The sequence below is a fragment of the Poecile atricapillus genome, chromosome Z (assembly GCF_030490865.1).
Source record: "Poecile atricapillus isolate bPoeAtr1 chromosome Z, bPoeAtr1.hap1, whole genome shotgun sequence".
NCBI classification, from domain to species: Eukaryota; Metazoa; Chordata; class Aves; order Passeriformes; family Paridae; genus Poecile; species Poecile atricapillus.
In genome coordinates, this window is record NC_081289.1 from 72863077 (window position 1) to 72879441 (window position 16365).

The 16365-nt window shown below is 44.9% G+C and overlaps 1 protein-coding gene across 1 annotated transcript in view; it reads right to left on the minus strand.

Annotated features, from left to right (window-relative positions):
• Window positions 1-10233: 10233 nt before the first annotated feature.
• YTHDC2 (YTH N6-methyladenosine RNA binding protein C2) overlaps window positions 10234-16365 on the minus strand; it is a 29665-nt gene continuing 23533 nt past the window's right edge. The window contains exons 25-29 of the mRNA XM_058826340.1: window positions 15525-15814; window positions 14935-15112; window positions 13895-14098; window positions 11315-11497; window positions 10234-10333 (exon numbers count right to left, since the gene is read on the minus strand). Of these exons, the coding sequence (XP_058682323.1) occupies window positions 10244-10333; window positions 11315-11497; window positions 13895-14098; window positions 14935-15112; window positions 15525-15814 (945 nt within the window). The 3' untranslated portion in view covers window positions 10234-10243. The remainder of the gene's footprint in view (window positions 10334-11314; window positions 11498-13894; window positions 14099-14934; window positions 15113-15524; window positions 15815-16365) is intronic.

A 16365-nucleotide genomic window follows, 5' to 3' on the forward strand; every position in this document is an offset into this window, starting at 1 on the left:
GGACTTCATTGTCCATTTCCATAGTTTTAACAGAAAGATATTTCAGCTTAATTAAAGCATCTTCTTAATTCTCTACCTTTCTTAAAGTCTCTTTTTTTCCCTTGCCATTAGTAGTTTATAAAGTCTCTTTTCATGTTGATCACTCTCCTTTTCTCTCTCTGGATGAAAAGATTAATCTGCAAGTCTCATCTGGATAAGAAAGAGTTAAAATCTTGCCCAAGCTTTTGTAGATGGTTCGGTGATCTCTGCTGAACAGGAGCTAGAGCTGTCTGCGATGGAAAGTTTCTCACAGCTGCTTTTTGGAGAGCGTAGTCTCTGTCTCTGCTTGCAGCAGGCTCAGAGTTCTTTTCTTTCTTCACTCGGCAGTTTTCTAGTGAATGTAGTTACAGCAAAAATCCTGCAGCTGAGCCAGAGATCGGGCCGGGCCCGGCCCAGCCCAACCTGGCCCGGGGCAAGCCTCATCTCCCGGCCGGGAGACGAGAGACGCGGCGGGCCCGGCCCGGCCCCCGCCCAGCCGCATGGCCTGGGCAAAGAACCGAAAGCCAGCCGGAGCTCCGCCACCCTTCACAGTCAGGAAACAAAGAAGCACCACAGACTTCTGGGTGTACACTTTAAGGTGGGGTTCACAAGTTGATTCTACTTTTCAATGGCTAAAACTGCTGTCAATTCTCAGCAATGACCGATAATTGGTCAAGAGAAAAGACTCCCAAGAGCCCCCAGCAACTTTAACTTCCTTAAAGGTAAACTAACCCCATGACAAGCCCCTGGACCAACACCTCGGCATTCAGCCCCTTGATGCACAGGTTCTGCAGGACGGAGCTCTCTGTGGCCTCAACCAGCACCACCAGTGTCGGAATATCCCCTCCATCTGCTGGCGTAGCCAGGGCCACACTGGCTCCAGCAGCTGCAGTTGTCCAGCAAAGTCTGGCCCACACCTTGGGCAGGAGGCCACCCAGGAACTCCAGCCCTGAGGGGCCCTGCTCAGCTGGGGACAGTGTCCCCCATGGAGCAGATGGACAGGACACCAGAGGGCCATGGTGGCTGTCCTCATCCAGGTGGCCAGGACATCTCCCTGCCTGGCTGGTGGCCACTGGCAGCTGCCCAGGGGCAGTGCTGGCTGCCTCCAGATACTTGTCTTCATGGTCAGAAAGCATGACTGCTGCATCATGCAACAACATGGCCTGAGAGTGACCAGCACTTCTTCAGCCAGGAGTGCACAATAAAAACTTTAAGCAGATTAAAGACAAGGGACAGGTCTTTGTTTGGTGCTCCAGGAAGGATTTATTCAGAGGGTTCAGGGTTTATAAGAAGGTCCAGGGTTATATATGGGTAAGAGGGGGAGGCTTGGAGGGTCAGGGTCCAATGGGAACAGGGAAAAATGGTGCAGAGACGGGGTTAGGGACAGGAACAACCAATGGGAAAACAGGGGTGGAGGAATGCACCAAAATAGGGCCAATGGGAGTCCAAGGGAGGGAGTATGTTCTGGGGGGAATTCATAAATGGTAAATGGGCTGAACAGTTTGACATAAACTTGGCAAGCCAATGGGGGAACAAACAACACTACATTAATATGTGAGTGTGAAGATCTATGGGAGAGAGGCCTTCTCTCACCCCAACCTTGGGAGGTGTTAATTGTTGCCTCCTTTCCAAGATTGGGGAATGGGGACTTTAGCCATAGACTCTTGGGCCTCCACACCTCACAGTCTTTATTAGTGTCCTGCAGAGTGGGCAGAAGGGATTTGTGTGTGCCCACTGCAGAATGCAGCCTTGTCAGAAGCAGTGGCAACAGGAAAGAGCAGAAGTAACATCCTCCTGAGAGTCCTGGCAGATGAGGCAGTTGCCATCTGTCTCTGTGACCATATCAGGAGCGATGGCTCCAGGACTGGCAGCTAGATCTGCCAAGAACAGGCCATGGCCAGCACCAGAGAGGCCTGGCTTGATCCTCTCGGCTTCACAGTCTCGCTCAGCAGGAATTCAGGGCCAGAGTGGCCCTGCCAATGTCTGGATGGAAGCAGTGAGGGGCACAATGTCACAGTCCATCCCCCTGTGATGTCACAGTCCACTACTCTCTGACAGTAGCCTCCACCCCCAATGACAACACAAAAGGCATTCCAAGTCCTTGGGACCCCAGGATAAGCGATGAGGGACATGAGGTCTCAATCCAGTGCTCAGTGATGTCACCATCTGCACGTCAGGCACCTCAACACTGATAACACAGCAGGCCTTCCATCCCTGCAAGCGCACATTGTCAGGAGAAAAAAGGAAATCCTGTTTTCTAGTTTAATTTTTTACATCTCCATGTCACTCTCCCTCAGCCACCTGCATCATATGTCCTGGGCCCTGTCTCTAATCCCTGTTCCTGACACCTTGCCATGGTTTTCTGGGGACAGTCCTGGTCAGTATTCACAGAACCTCTCATCTGCCTCCTGCGAGAGGCAATCACATCCAGGCCTCTCAGGCCAGGCTCTGCACAAGACCTTTTCCCTTTTGGTTTAAAGTTCAGAGTTTGTGCTCTCTGCAGCCCTCCTGGATCAAGGGTGATAGAGACAAGGACCCTTTGCACCTGTGCTTAGAACTGTGGAACTGTTCCGCCTTGCTTGCCCTGTAAAATGGGTCCTATCTAGAGGGGCTCCAGGAGTTCTCTCAGCCTTCTGTTTTGGCAGCAGTTCTTTCATTGGCACAATGACAAGGCCAGGCCTCCATCCTGGGAGCACTCCTGAGGTGACAGGGACACACTCCAAAGGACAGTGTGTGAGAGCCTGAACAAAGGAAATCTGCAAATACTCAAATGGCGCCCAGGGGTGCAGCTCTACTTTTCTCCTCCTGCCTTTGCTGAGTTAGTTGTCCTCCCCAGGGGAATCCTCAAGAATGGGAAGAGCACTGTGCCAGCAAGGTGCAGTCTGGCACTTCATTGCTGACCAAACAAAAGCCTCTTTGTGTCATTCCAGCTACAGAACAGTGGGAATAAATAAAAATCCTGTCTGAATCAGTGCAACCAGGCCCCAAGCAGAGAGTTAGGGCCTGCCTCTCTGCATCATTGTGGGACAGTTCATGGAAATTGATCAAATGAGCAGCAGTGGAAGCTTGGCATTAGGACAAAGTTGAGTTTTTTCAAAGACTGGGATGCTGCAGTTGAATTCCCAGTTCCAACACTACTGTTGATCCCAAAATGGGAAGTGCTGTTGAGGGACTAGAGGCCATGCAGAGAGGTCTATAGTGGAGCATTTGTGAATCATTCTGTGTTGAGACCAGCTACCCCTGCTGCCTACTCTGCCTTTGGCACTGGCTACCCTGCAGGCGTTCAGCTGCAGCAGATTTCTTGTGGGAAAAGTGCTGCCCACATGGGCCTTTGGCTGTGCTGCTCAGGACATGGGTGCCACCCATGGTGGGGCACAAGGGTAAGGGCAAAGGCACCAGAAGGCTGAGGAAGCAATGCCCAGAGACTGTGTGAGGGAAATAACAATTTCTTTCTTTTTTTTTTTTTTTTTCTTTTTTTTTTTTTTTTTTTTTTTTAAGTAAAGGGTTGCAAAGGCTCTTTAGCTTTGCCAGTGGGGGGACCTCTTGTAGGTGGGGGGAGAATCCTGGGCATCAGGGCCCGTTCTCCTTGGAGGACACTGGGGAACAGAGGGTCTGGGCCTACTGCTCTGGGCAGAGGGACCTGCCAACATCACACTTCCTGCTCTGGCTTCTCCTGGGGCTGGTTCTGTCCTGTGGATATGGCGTCACTTGGTGGGTGGCTGTGACCCCTGGGCCTGGCAGCCTCTCTGAGGTGGCTCCCTCCTCCTCCATGGAGACTGCAAGGCTGCTGCTGGCTGGAGTCCCCATCTGAGAGCTGGAGGAGCTGGAGCTGAAGCTGGAGCTGCTGCTGGCTGCTGGTCTCTCATGCTCATCTGCAGCAGCATGAGAGCACAGCAGGCTCTGTGCCCCTGAGCTGCAGTGTCTCACAATGATGTCGATGGTGTCCTGGACCATTGTCACTGTGTGTTCCTCCAGGATGCTCTGCAAACTCTGGATCATGATGTCCCGGTCTGGCCCATATACACGGAGCATGTACAGGATGCAGCTCTCTGCCAGCCACCACCGCTCCCTGTACACAGTCTCTGTCCTTTGTCGCAGCCAAGTCCGCACAGGGTGCAGAAGTTCCCATCGTCGACGGAAAAGTTGTGCCCAGACCTCAGGCAGGACATTGCCGACAGCTCTGGCTGGTGTCTCTTGAGGAGAAGAGGGATGGATCAGCACAGGGGGTTGGGGGCTGTTCTCATTCTGGCCACCAGGAGCTCTCCTTGCCTGGCTCATGGCCACTGGCAACTGCTCAGGGGCTTTGATGGCATTCTCCAGAGACTCGCCTGCATTGTCAGAAACCCTGACAGTCTCTATTGCTATTCTGCAGAGTGGGCACACAGGATTTATCTGTGCCCACTGCAGGATGCAGCCTCGGCAGAAACAGTGGCCACAGGGCAGAGCAGAAGCCACATCATCCCAGGTGTCCTGGCAGATGGCACAGTTGCCACCCATCTCTGTGGCCATACTTGGCCTCTGCAGCACATGGGGAGAGCTGAGGACCAGGAGCTGCTCTCTGTTGCTGGTGTCACACCCTGCAGTAGAGAGGAGGAAGGAATTGCCAGGTTGCTGGAGAAGGACATCCCCCAGCCCCCTGAGCCCCATGGTCACCCCGAGGGGATGTTCTCCTGCACAGCTCACCCTCAGTGCTGCAAACACCTGCAGTGCCTGGCTGCCCCAGCTAGGCAGGGCTGGGGAAACACTGCTTGTTGCTCTGGGTCTGCCACTGGGACCTGCCAGGAAAAGACACCGCTCAGCACTAGAGAAACCTGGCTCAACCCTCCATGCCTTGCAGTCATGCTTGGTAGGAGCTCAGGCCAGAGCCAGACTGGCCCCAGCTCTGCCCATGTCTGAATATAAGCTGGGGGGGACGAGATGTCACAATCTGCCTCTCACTGATGTCACCCTCCAGCAGCAGGCAATGTCCCCATGAATGCTTGTCAGTAGAAAGTAGAAAAAATTTTTTCTTGTTTTCAACTTCTGCATTTCCATGTTGCTCTCCCTTGGCCACCTGCATCTTTTGTCCATAGCCCTGTGTCTCTTCCCTGCTCCTGACATCAAGGTTTTCTGTGAGGAGCAGCGTGGTGGGACAGTCAGCATGAACTGTCTGTGGCTGGATGATGTCTCCTCCTGTCACTGCCTTTCCCTGGGCAATGCTGGGATTTGGAGAACCTGGGTGCTGGTGGCCAGCCCAGGCTGAGAGTCTCCCACCCCTGTGGATTGTGTCGCTGCTTCAGGGAGAAGCAGAAAGGAATGTTTTGCTCCAGCTGCATCCGCTCCTGCTGGGACTTGCCCACAGTGCCATGTCTCTCTTCACTTCCCAAGTTTCTGTGTTTCTGGAAGCCAGTGCCTTTGTGCTTCTCCCCACAGCCTCAGGAAGGAGCTAGAGTTTCTGTCCCTCCAGTGTGGGGGTACAAGGGCCAGAGGAACCCTGTGACAACTAAAGAGAGCCCAGGATCCATCACCGTGTGGGCCATGCTGCACAGTCATCCCTTTCTTGCCTCTGGATATTGTCATCACTGAGCACAAGCAGTTCTTTTTTCTTTTGGAACTAACTTCTGTTAGTTTGAGGGTTAGCTGATATGAGCTGAGTATGCTGTGAGCAACCACAACACGGCTCTGCCCTTTAAGATCTCCTCAGGTGACAGTCCCTTCACTCTGTTCAGGGGGCTTCTCATTAGCCTTTCTGGGAGAGGCCATCATATCCAGGCCTCTCAGGCCAGGCTCTGCACAAGACTTTTTCCCTTTTGGTTTAAAGTTCAGAGTTTGTGCTCTCTGCAGCCCTCCTGGATCAAGGGTGATAGAGACAAGGACCCTCTGCACCTGTGCTTAGAACTGTGGAACTGTTCCGCCTTGCTTGCCCTGTAAAATGGGTCCTATCTAGAGGGGCTCCAGGAGTTCTCTCAGCCTTCTGTTTTGGCAGCAGTTCTTTCATTGGCACAATGACAAGGCCAGGCCTCCATCCTGGGAGCACTCCTGAGGTGACAGGGACACACTCCAAAGGACAGTGTGTGAGAGCCTGAACAAAGGAAATCTGCAAATACTCAAATGGTGCCCCAGGGGTGCAGCTCTATTTTTCTCCTCCTGCCTTTGCTGAGTTGTCCTCCCTGCCTGAATCCTGAAGAATCTGTCAGGAAAATGCATCCACGATGCCAGAGGTTTATGTCCAAAAGGAGACAGACTCTTGTAACTTTATTCAAATAAGGACAGAGGCCATGAGTATTTCCCATGGAGTCTCCCAAAATGTTGGGGGACACAGCCTCCTTTTTATCCCAAGCTCCCAGCAACATCTCCTTCTTCCTTTCTCCCACTTTCAGAAGAACCTGAATCACCTGAATCACCTACTCTATGTCCCCCTCTAATATGCACCTCCCTATTGTACTTGAGAGGAATGACGGGTTTGTCTTTACAAACAAGCTGTGGGTCTGCTGATGAAACTATCACTGAGAGATAACAGAAACAATGGGATGGATTCCGCTGAAGGATCAAAGAGACACTGAGAAAACACCAGGAATTCCACAAGAGTTAAGAATTAAGAAGGGGATTAGGCATTGGGGGGGGTGGGGGGGGTGGGGGGAGGTATCCCAGGTATTAGGCATTCCAGGAAGTCTGTACCTCTCAAGTACCTCAGCCTATGGGAAAAGAAAGGACATGCGGCTGGCAAATTAGGATAAAAGGGAGGATGCACCCTCCAAAAATTTGAGAGACCCCAGGGAAATGCCCCATGGCCTCTCCCTTTATTTGAATAAAGTAAAAGGACTCCTCTGTCTCCTTTTTGGACATAAGCCTCTGGTGTTTGTGGATTAATTTTCCTGACAATCTGGGGGCTCGGTCCGAGGTATTTCCACCATCCAGGGCAGCAGGCAGTGAGCGGAGCTGAAGATGCCTCACCCAGTTTTGGTGATCAGCTCCCCTTGGTGGCGGCCAGCACCGGGCGATCGATTGGGTTCCCGAGACTGTCCAGGAGACAGACGAGTGGCGGACCAGGGGGGTCCATGAAGAGTCCACAGGGAAGGACCACTGAAAATCTCACCGGTGAGTAAAATGGGATCTTTAGGGAGCAAGCCTGGGAGGGCACCCATGGAGGGTAGCACAGGCAAGCCTGGGAGGGCACCCAGGGAGGGTTGCACAGGCTAAAAAGGGCACCCAGGGAGGGCTGCAAGGGTACAGCCGGGAAGGGGTCTCGGCAAAAGAGATGACGATCCCATAATACCCCTGGACAGTCCCTTGGGGAGAATGCTGAGATCTTGGGACAGATTGTGCAATCACCCAGAAATAACTATGGAGATGATGGTAAAATACTGTTATTATGTATGGCCAGAGTATAAGTTGCCAAATGGACTTATATGGCCACCTGATGGAACAGATAGAATTCATTGGTGTTCTGTGGAGGTATCTAGAGGAGACTTGGAAAGGATGGACTGAAAGGGAATGTGGATTGATATGGTTTAAACAAGCAACAGAAGAAATCTATGTGTTAGGAGAAGAGAAAAAAGGGGGGGAAGAGGAAAACAGTGAAGATTGGGATGTTTTCCAGCACCTTCCCTCATCTTGTCCTCCGGTATTGCCAGCTGTACCAGGGCCAGCTGCAAGTCCCTGTATCATCACCTTCCAGAGCAAAGGCACCAGGGAAATGTGGAGCTGACCTGCAGTTCCACCTGAGAATAACAATGGTGTAGGGGCAGAGGAGCAGCATATCGTATCACCCCCTAGAACCAGAAGGGGGACTCAATTTAGGGTATCAGAAGCCCCCAGGACCCAAAAGACAGGGGTACACCAAATGCCACTCCGCCAAGTTCCTTTGGGAGATCAAGGGGGAGGATTTGGGTTTGTAATTGTACCACTTACTACCCAAGATACAAGAGGATTGAAAAAATAATTACCCCCGTATTTGGATGATCCCAGAGGGGTGGGGGAAAAGATAGAGGAATATTTGGGAAATGCAGATTATATGTGGAAGGATTGGGATTTTCTTTTGGGGATTTTGTTTGGGTCAGAGAAACAAATGATTTTGCTTCTGCAAAGCTCAGCAGCCATGGGAAGATGAACATCCACAAGCAGCAGAGGGGGCTGGACCTAATGCATCTACAGTGGATGATGATGCCCTCCCCCAGGTAGACCCCCAGTGGGACCCAAATAACCAGGCCAGTCTGACTCACCTCCACAATTATCGTGCTTATTTGACTAGGGCAATCAAATCAGTGGCTCCCAGAACTAACAACATAACAGCTAAGGCTATGTTGTTAGAACAGGACAAACATGAAAGCCCCTCTCATTGGTTAGAGAAGAGCAGGGATGCCTTGCAGAAACATGGGGGGATGGATCCTGAAGGGGAAGCCTTTGACACATTACTGAAGGTACAACTTGTTACTAAGGCTCGGCCTGACATAAGGAAAGGAGTACAAAAAGATCAAGAGTGGCAGAATAAGCCTCTAGAGGAATTGGTGAGAAAAACACAGCAAATATATGTAAAAAGGGATGAAGAAAAAGTAAAAGCTAAGGCAAAGATGATGGCAGAGTTTTTGCAGCCCCAAAAAGAACAAACCACATGACCATGACTGTCAGGCAAGCAGGGGAACAATCTCTTCTCCAGACAAGTGTCCTAGACTGGCCAGTGGCCTTGTGGAATACAAATTCCATGGCTGGACTGTCCTTTTTACCATCAAGCTGCAGAAGTAGAATTTAGCTGGTTAACTAAACATTACACTCACCTATGCTTCTCTCTGTGCCAGCTCTGTTTCTGGAGTGCACAGGGCCCCGTAAATCTGTACAAGGCAGTACTGCCCCACATTCCTGTGTGGGCACAGGCCTGGAAGTACTGTAAGAGGCAGGAAGAGCCTCATGCCTCCCTTGAGGCACTGTCTTGAGGAGCAATGTGTTGGGCAGTCCCAGCCTTACAGGCACCCAGGTAGTTTTGGCAAAGGTCAGACTGATGGTTCATATGTGGAAGTCACCACACAGAACGTAAAATGAATGCATCGGGTAAGATACTGAACAGGCATGAGAAAATAGGTCGAGGCTCAGAAGCAGAAAAAAAATCTTGGTTTAACCCAAGAATGACCACAAACAGTGCTGACAGTGATCACACACAGCCTTAGAGTACAGTATGTGAAGGACTAAGAAAAAGCCAAATAAATAAAAACAGCAGTGGTATACAAGAAAAAGAAACAACTTGAAAGAAAGATGTTAAATGATCAAGGAAGTCATACTGGTAATAATTTTTATTGCTTTTTAAAGAAATACAAGTCTTCTGCCTAAATTAGTGAACTATTGAAATATGATTTGGCCACAGGCCTCTGAAAGACTGAGCTTCTCAAGGTTTAGTCACATCTTAAAGGTGAAAAATAACTGAAACCGCAAACATCAGTGGGTGCACCCAATCTCAAAAGTCTTACACTCCTTCTTTTTTATTTAAATGAAATTAATTTAAAATAATTAAATTAAATAATAAAAATGAAAAAATAAATTTAAACTAATTAAAAATAATTACTGTTAAATAAATACCATTCAATAAAAATTAACATTTCCAGCTGCCTAGTTTTTTGTATGAGTATAGTCAGCTCTCTTGCACTGTGGATGTAGAAGTACACTTAAGGACCCTTTCAACATATTTGGAATTAGTATTTTTTGTAACTGACCTGCAAGACCGATTAATTAACATTCATATTCTTAAACCTTTCACTGCATAGAGAAAGCTTTAACTGTAAACTGTCTGTAACTTAACTGTAACTTAAAACTGTCTGCTATGCTATTTTAAACCCACATGAGGTCCATTGTTTCAAACTTTGGTTTGAACTTAACTGTATTTTTAAGTATCAACTGCACACTACTCTAAAAAAAACAACTGTCAAAAAACAGGCTGGCAAGTAAACACTGAAAACAAAACAATTTCCTCTTATTTTTCCACTTGTAGATGCACAGCATGACAAGGTATGTCAGGAGGTTGTTGTGTCGCCTTCCTCATCTTTATTGTAGACATGCTGCTGGTTCTCATGGCTGATGTTTCAACAACCTAAACCAGCCGGAAAAAAATCAAAATGACTAGAGAATTATTAGTACCCAGTGCACCTGTCTTCCACAAGCTACAAAGAAAAGACAGTACTGTAATTATACACTGTATGTGCACAGCTTTCCCTCTACCACAAAACCAGCAAGCAACACGTAAATAACTACCTCTGTCACATCACTTGGCATGCTCAGTCAGTTTTCTTCCTGCCAAAGGAATACGATCCCAAAGCTGCAGCAACTGCTCTCCAACTTGTGGTTCCAGCTCCTAGAAATGATCAGGAAATGAGGGAAGTTACCTGCACTGCTACTACTGAGCATACAGAAACTATTTATTACTGAATTGTTAGATAAGGTTGCTGGTGATTGCTTTCAACCTTTCTAGAACAGCTCATCCCTTTTGCTATTGGGACAAACAGTAGAACTTCCACCAGAGCAAGGTTTTCTTACTAGGGCTCAGTAGGAGATAAAAACTTTCACAAGCCATCCTGGCCTACAGGCTGTTTGGGGTGTTTTTATTCACAGTGAGATGTTGGTTCTCACAAAGATAATTCCCAATGAACACCACTACCACCATACATAAGAAGAGAAGTACCAGATACTTTGTACCTCCCACAGATCAGTCACTTACTACTAAACATCATTATTTTCCACATCTTTTAAGCTGAATTCTATCAAGTGTGGTGGAGAATGTGGAAAGAGGTCACAGGAAATAATGTGGCCATCCTTTCCTTGTACTTCTTTCCTCCAGTTTCTTAAAACTGGAAAGGGGTTTTGAAGAAGAGAAGATGATACAAAAACTTTAGCTCTTGAATCATCAAGGAGATATTCTGGGAAGGGATGGGGAGAGGGCAGAAACTGCCACACAGAAATTTTGTGTCAATTCTTCAGCTTTTTGTAGTTGCAGCTATTTGGGTGTGGCAGACTATCTGAGAGAACAGGTCTCAACCAAACAAGGCGCAAATCTCTAGAACTGAATTACAAACTAAAAAACACACCCAACTTCTTTTTGGAAGAATTCACCTTTAAATATTTCTTTTAACACATAAGCATGAGACTGTTTTGATTTTATCAAAATAACTACATTACTTCAGCAGTAATTCTGCATTAGCTGAAGGTACATCAATGAACTGTGAATTCAGATTAGCAGATACATGAACAAGTGGAGATAAACGTCAAGGCTGAACAAGCTAATAAAAAATACACAATTCTACCAAGTAAAGAAAACTTTAGAATAGAGTAACATTACCTGGCCATCTCTACTTATTTGTACTTTCTTACTGTCATTCCATGGGTTGAGCAAATGGTGTGCAAACTGAAAAGGAATGCTTTCTTTTCGGATCCAGTCCACCTTAAATACACCTCCAAAACCAGCAGATCCCCAGTCCTGACTTTTCTCACACCCGATTGCTGATCCCATTCTAGCAAAACCCTGGGACAGAAATTGATATATGAAAGAAGAGACATAATGACACTCTATCTGTCTATGGTTGAATGAGATAAATAACTGAACTTCCTATGAAACTTTCAAAGTAGTTTCAAAGTGATTCACACACTCTCCACGTGAAGCTGGAGCTTCCAAAATGTTTTCATCTGCAAAGTTAGAAGTATCACTTCTTTTTCCACTGCAAATATGCCTTGTAGGGTTTGACCATACGGAATGTCTCTCAGTGACAAGATTATCACTAAATGTTTTTTGAGCTTTTTAACAGATTAAAAAGCTGTTGCATAACCACCTGAAGCAGAAGGAAATCAAGATGAATATTCTACTACAGTATAGTCCATTCATATTCCTTGTTACTTGCTAAGTCCTTGTTACTCTTAATTTTTGCAGAAATCCATTTGTTCCTTCTCATGTTCCCTCTATGTTAACAAACTTTTACACAGAATTCATAGAGTGTAGCTGTTCTTCAAAGAAAGAAGTCAAAGTTGGTTTTATTTCCTTCTTTAGTGAAGCTGGACAAAATTCCAGCACGACAAGTATTCAAGAAGAAAATGAATGACACCCCAAACCCAAGACAGCATCTAACTTAAGGACACCCCGATTTACCCACACATCAAACAAACAGAAAGTAAACCTGTTGGGAAGGTAGAATTAGAAAGAAATTATAAATATGACTCTGTAGCCAGAAAGGCTAAGGAAGAAATACAAATGATAGCATGGTTTGAATAATTCAAAGAAACTGGGCTGGTATGCCAGAACACATTCTTTCCCTGCAATAAAACCAAGCTGAGACCCCTCTTCCCAGCATTATAAGGAAAGGTCTGAAGGACCCTGAGATAACAAAAAATATGCAAAAAGAGTGTTTTCTATAGGTTGCATACAAATGTTACTGTATTAGTATACTTAGAAAGATTGGTTAGTAAAGGAATAGAATATTCAAAGGTATAGGTTATATAAATGGTTGTATAGGAGAGCTCGGCCTCTTTTTCCTGGCTCTCTCACTTCTGTTCTGTTATTCTCTTTCTTAGCAATCTTAAGTCTTGAGCTCATGTATTCATATCTTACCCTATTTTGTATTGTTCTCTCTGAGCCCGCTTTGAGCTCTATCTGCTGGCTCATAGCAGGCTCCCTCTCTCTCTCTATCCCACGCCCTGAAATAAACTTCTAACACCTAACTCGACTATAGAGGTCTTTGCCGTGTCTCACACCGTCCCCAGAAAGGGTCTCCTACATAAACCCAACCCCACAAAAAACATATCAACCGTTCAGGTGAATTTATGCCATTTAGGACTTAGCAGTACAAAAGATGCAGTTTACCATGTAAATCATTGTGGTTGTAAGACAAGAAGTCCTAGATATTTCAAGCCAGACTTAAATAAGAATTAATAAAAGGAACAGAAGAAAAAATAAATGTGAAATAGAAAGAGACAGTTGTGACAAGAGAAAATTAACAGAGAAGTTAATATCACATTCCGTGAGGGTGCAGCACACTGTCAAAACTGGAAGGGCAGGGCAAGGTCAACCACCTACATTCCTGACTTCAGTGTGTCTCCGCTTCCCCACTTTCTTGTCTGAGAGCACCAGTGCAACAGCCCAGTTTTCAGTATCAACTGACTTGCTGAAAATAACTTTCCAGTATTACATTTGCATTTGCCAAACCATCATAAGTAATATGTCACTGCAATTCTTCAGAGGTGCTGCCAAAACAGCTGTGTTTTGGTTGGGTCACTAGATTTTAAGTTCAGCTGACTTTGACAAATAACTCATATATGAAGAAGTTAGTTGAACTTCCTTCATCTGGAACAACTGAATTTAGCTGGCTCACAACTGGCTGCAGCTTTGCAATACCAGGTCAAGTTTTTAAGTTGACCACAGATTTGACCAACAAACTGTTGACAAATATCTCACTGAATATGAAGACAAGACACAGCTCTGGAATAATGATTAGCTTCCTAACTGGAAGTGAATAAAACCCTTATTTATAAAAATTTTAATAAAGAAATTTATTAATTTTTTAGCTTTAGAAACCTGTGACTTGACTGTAGCTGCTTGCTCACTTACAATACACATTTTGGCATGCAAACATATAGCAATCCCCTACTTAGTTAGGAAGTTTTTTTCTGGTTGTTTTAGAGAATGAATGTAGGGTACATTTTTCTAACTCATGATGCTTGGAGACAATTCCATCTGAGCTTCTGAGGGACAAGCAAATTTTAGAGGAGAATGAAATACTCTTTCTTCAGCAAGCACAGACATTCACACATTGCTCTGCTTCTCAGAAAGTCAGAAGTCATAAGCAAAGCTGTCCACACTACACACAGTCATTTGCTGCACCCTCCTAAACCATCAAACACTGCTAATATATAGTTTTAGATTAAGGCTCACCTGAAAGCATCCAGACCCTTGAACAGAAAATATTAAGTAAACCACGTTACTCTCCCAAAAGGCTCCATTCAGCTTCCTTTCATTACTTGGCGTAGTGGACCATATTCCCTTCTGCTGAGAAATATCAATGTTTTGCAGGTTGCTACTTTTCATTATAAAGTACCGAACTGGCATATTTTGTCTTGGTGAAGGAGATTTGCAACCCTGGAAAAAATTAATTAATAGTAGGGAATTTAACAGTAATTCATCCATGAGGGGCAGAAAACAAGTAAAGCAGAACAGGACTAAAAAGTCTAGTGATAAATTATAATTGGTTTAAGTCTGACACACCTTGAGATGACACCAAAATTAATCATCCTACACTGCAGCTTCCAGAACACTACTCTCATATCTACCTTCAGAAAACATGTATCCTTCCTTTTACATTGCTGGAATTTAAAAGATGAAAGACTCAAGTGGAATTACTAAATCCTTCAATGAGTACATGAGGTTTCCCCTCAGTGATCTCTTTAGTGTTACTGAAGTTTACTATTCAAATATATAGGGACAACTATGACAAAAATCTCATTAAAAATATGTTCTTTAAAAAGAAAAGAAATTTAACCACATTTCTTTAAAATGTGGTTAAAATAACCATCACAAAAAACCCCAAGCAGTCTTAGTAAGGCAGATACCTCAGGTAACACAATACTTCAAGAGAATCAGTATCCATGTATGTTATTACAGAAACAGAGAAAGGCAGAATCCAAAAACTTCAGAAGTGTGCATACAATATACTAATTTAATTGAAAAAAATTAATATACCTTCACTGTTTATTAGAACAAGTTTAAAGAAGACTATTTTTACTGTATTAAACTAGTGTAACAAGGATATTAAGTCTAAATTTTAAGTTCCAGAAGGAGCTATTATGCAACTGTTATAAATGAAAAGTTATGTTAGGTTCCTAATTTATCAGTAAAATACCCAGTATCTGAAGAATGGTATCAGCAAGAAATTCTATTACTTTTGAAGAGCAGGGTGATATGTTTGAGAACTCTACCTTTCCAGATACTGGAGAAGAAGGACTAGCACAGGGGCTGGGATAGCTACTGCTTTCTGCAGGTTTCACTGAGGACTGAGCTAATCTGTCATCTGAGGATCGTTTGGAGAGCAAAATGTCTTTTTCTTTGTACTTCTTTGGCTGGTGGAGTGCGGGAGATGTAGATTTCACTGAAACCCTAGAAAGGACATACCTTGAGTTTCACAAGCAGTTACTACACAATTTACATCGCCCTGTCAGCCTACTGCATGACCACATGTATTACAGCAACTACAAAATATATTATAACTAAAAAACCCATACTGATCATGTGTGGTTTTTTAATGCTACTGCATTTTTTAATGCTTTTTAAACCTCTTCTGCTACTTCTCAAAGATCACAATTCATAGACAATATTCCTGACTGCTCTCTCAAACAGCAGGCTCATGTATGAAATACTTCTCATTGGGATTACAGTGCAGCATACAACAATATAACACCTTTCAATGGTATTTCCACTGTTTTCACCTCTTTATTACTAGCAGAAATTTAAGTGATGCTTATATACATAAATTGCAACCTGCAGTGAGCAGAAGACTTCAACATCTTACTTTTCAGCATTAGAGGAGTCAGACAATTCAGTTTCTGTTGAGCTTTTTCTGCTGTTGGTTGACTTCCATGTAGATGCCAAAGGAAGTTCTTCACAAGTCACAGGTCTTGGTCTCTGGCCAATTCCTGAAGGCTGCTGCAGACCTGCAGACTGTTCTTCAGCACTCAGAACAGCTGTAATTGCTCTTACAGTTGTTTCATCAACCTGAGACCACGGTTTAGAAGGAGCTCGCATACGACGCAGGAACAAACTGTGCCACTTCTGCCTAAGTTGCAACAGCATACCAGCGGCCTGTAATGAATTCCAGTTCTGTTAAAGACTGATGAAAATTAGATCAGACAGGTAATCTCTTTCCTATGAGGCAGCAACTGGCATTTTAATATAAACAGCGTTCAAAATGAAAGGCAAGACTACAATCTTGGGGAGGGGGAATAACTCATATTTAAACTAAGATGTTAATTTACTTTCTTTTCCTTGGGTGTAGGGTTATTTTTGAAACATTTCATTTAACTCTGTACTAGACTTAACATTGTATTGTAAATCCACATACTTTTTTTTCTTTTTTAATCTTTCTAGAAAACCCAATCTTTTCATGCTTAATGCCCTTCCCCTCAAATCAGTCTATACTCATGCGGTCTTCAGTCATACCTGAGGGAAAAGAGATCTAAGTGACATTTTCTTACACACACTTCTGTCCAAATGTGATGACTAAATTCAAAAGACTATAGTCTAATTCCCATGTTATCAGAAATGCTTCCATTAAAATGCATTTTTTTAAATCACTCTTTTGGACACAGTAGTATTATTATTATTAGAGCTGGTAAGCTTAAGTGTTTCAGGAT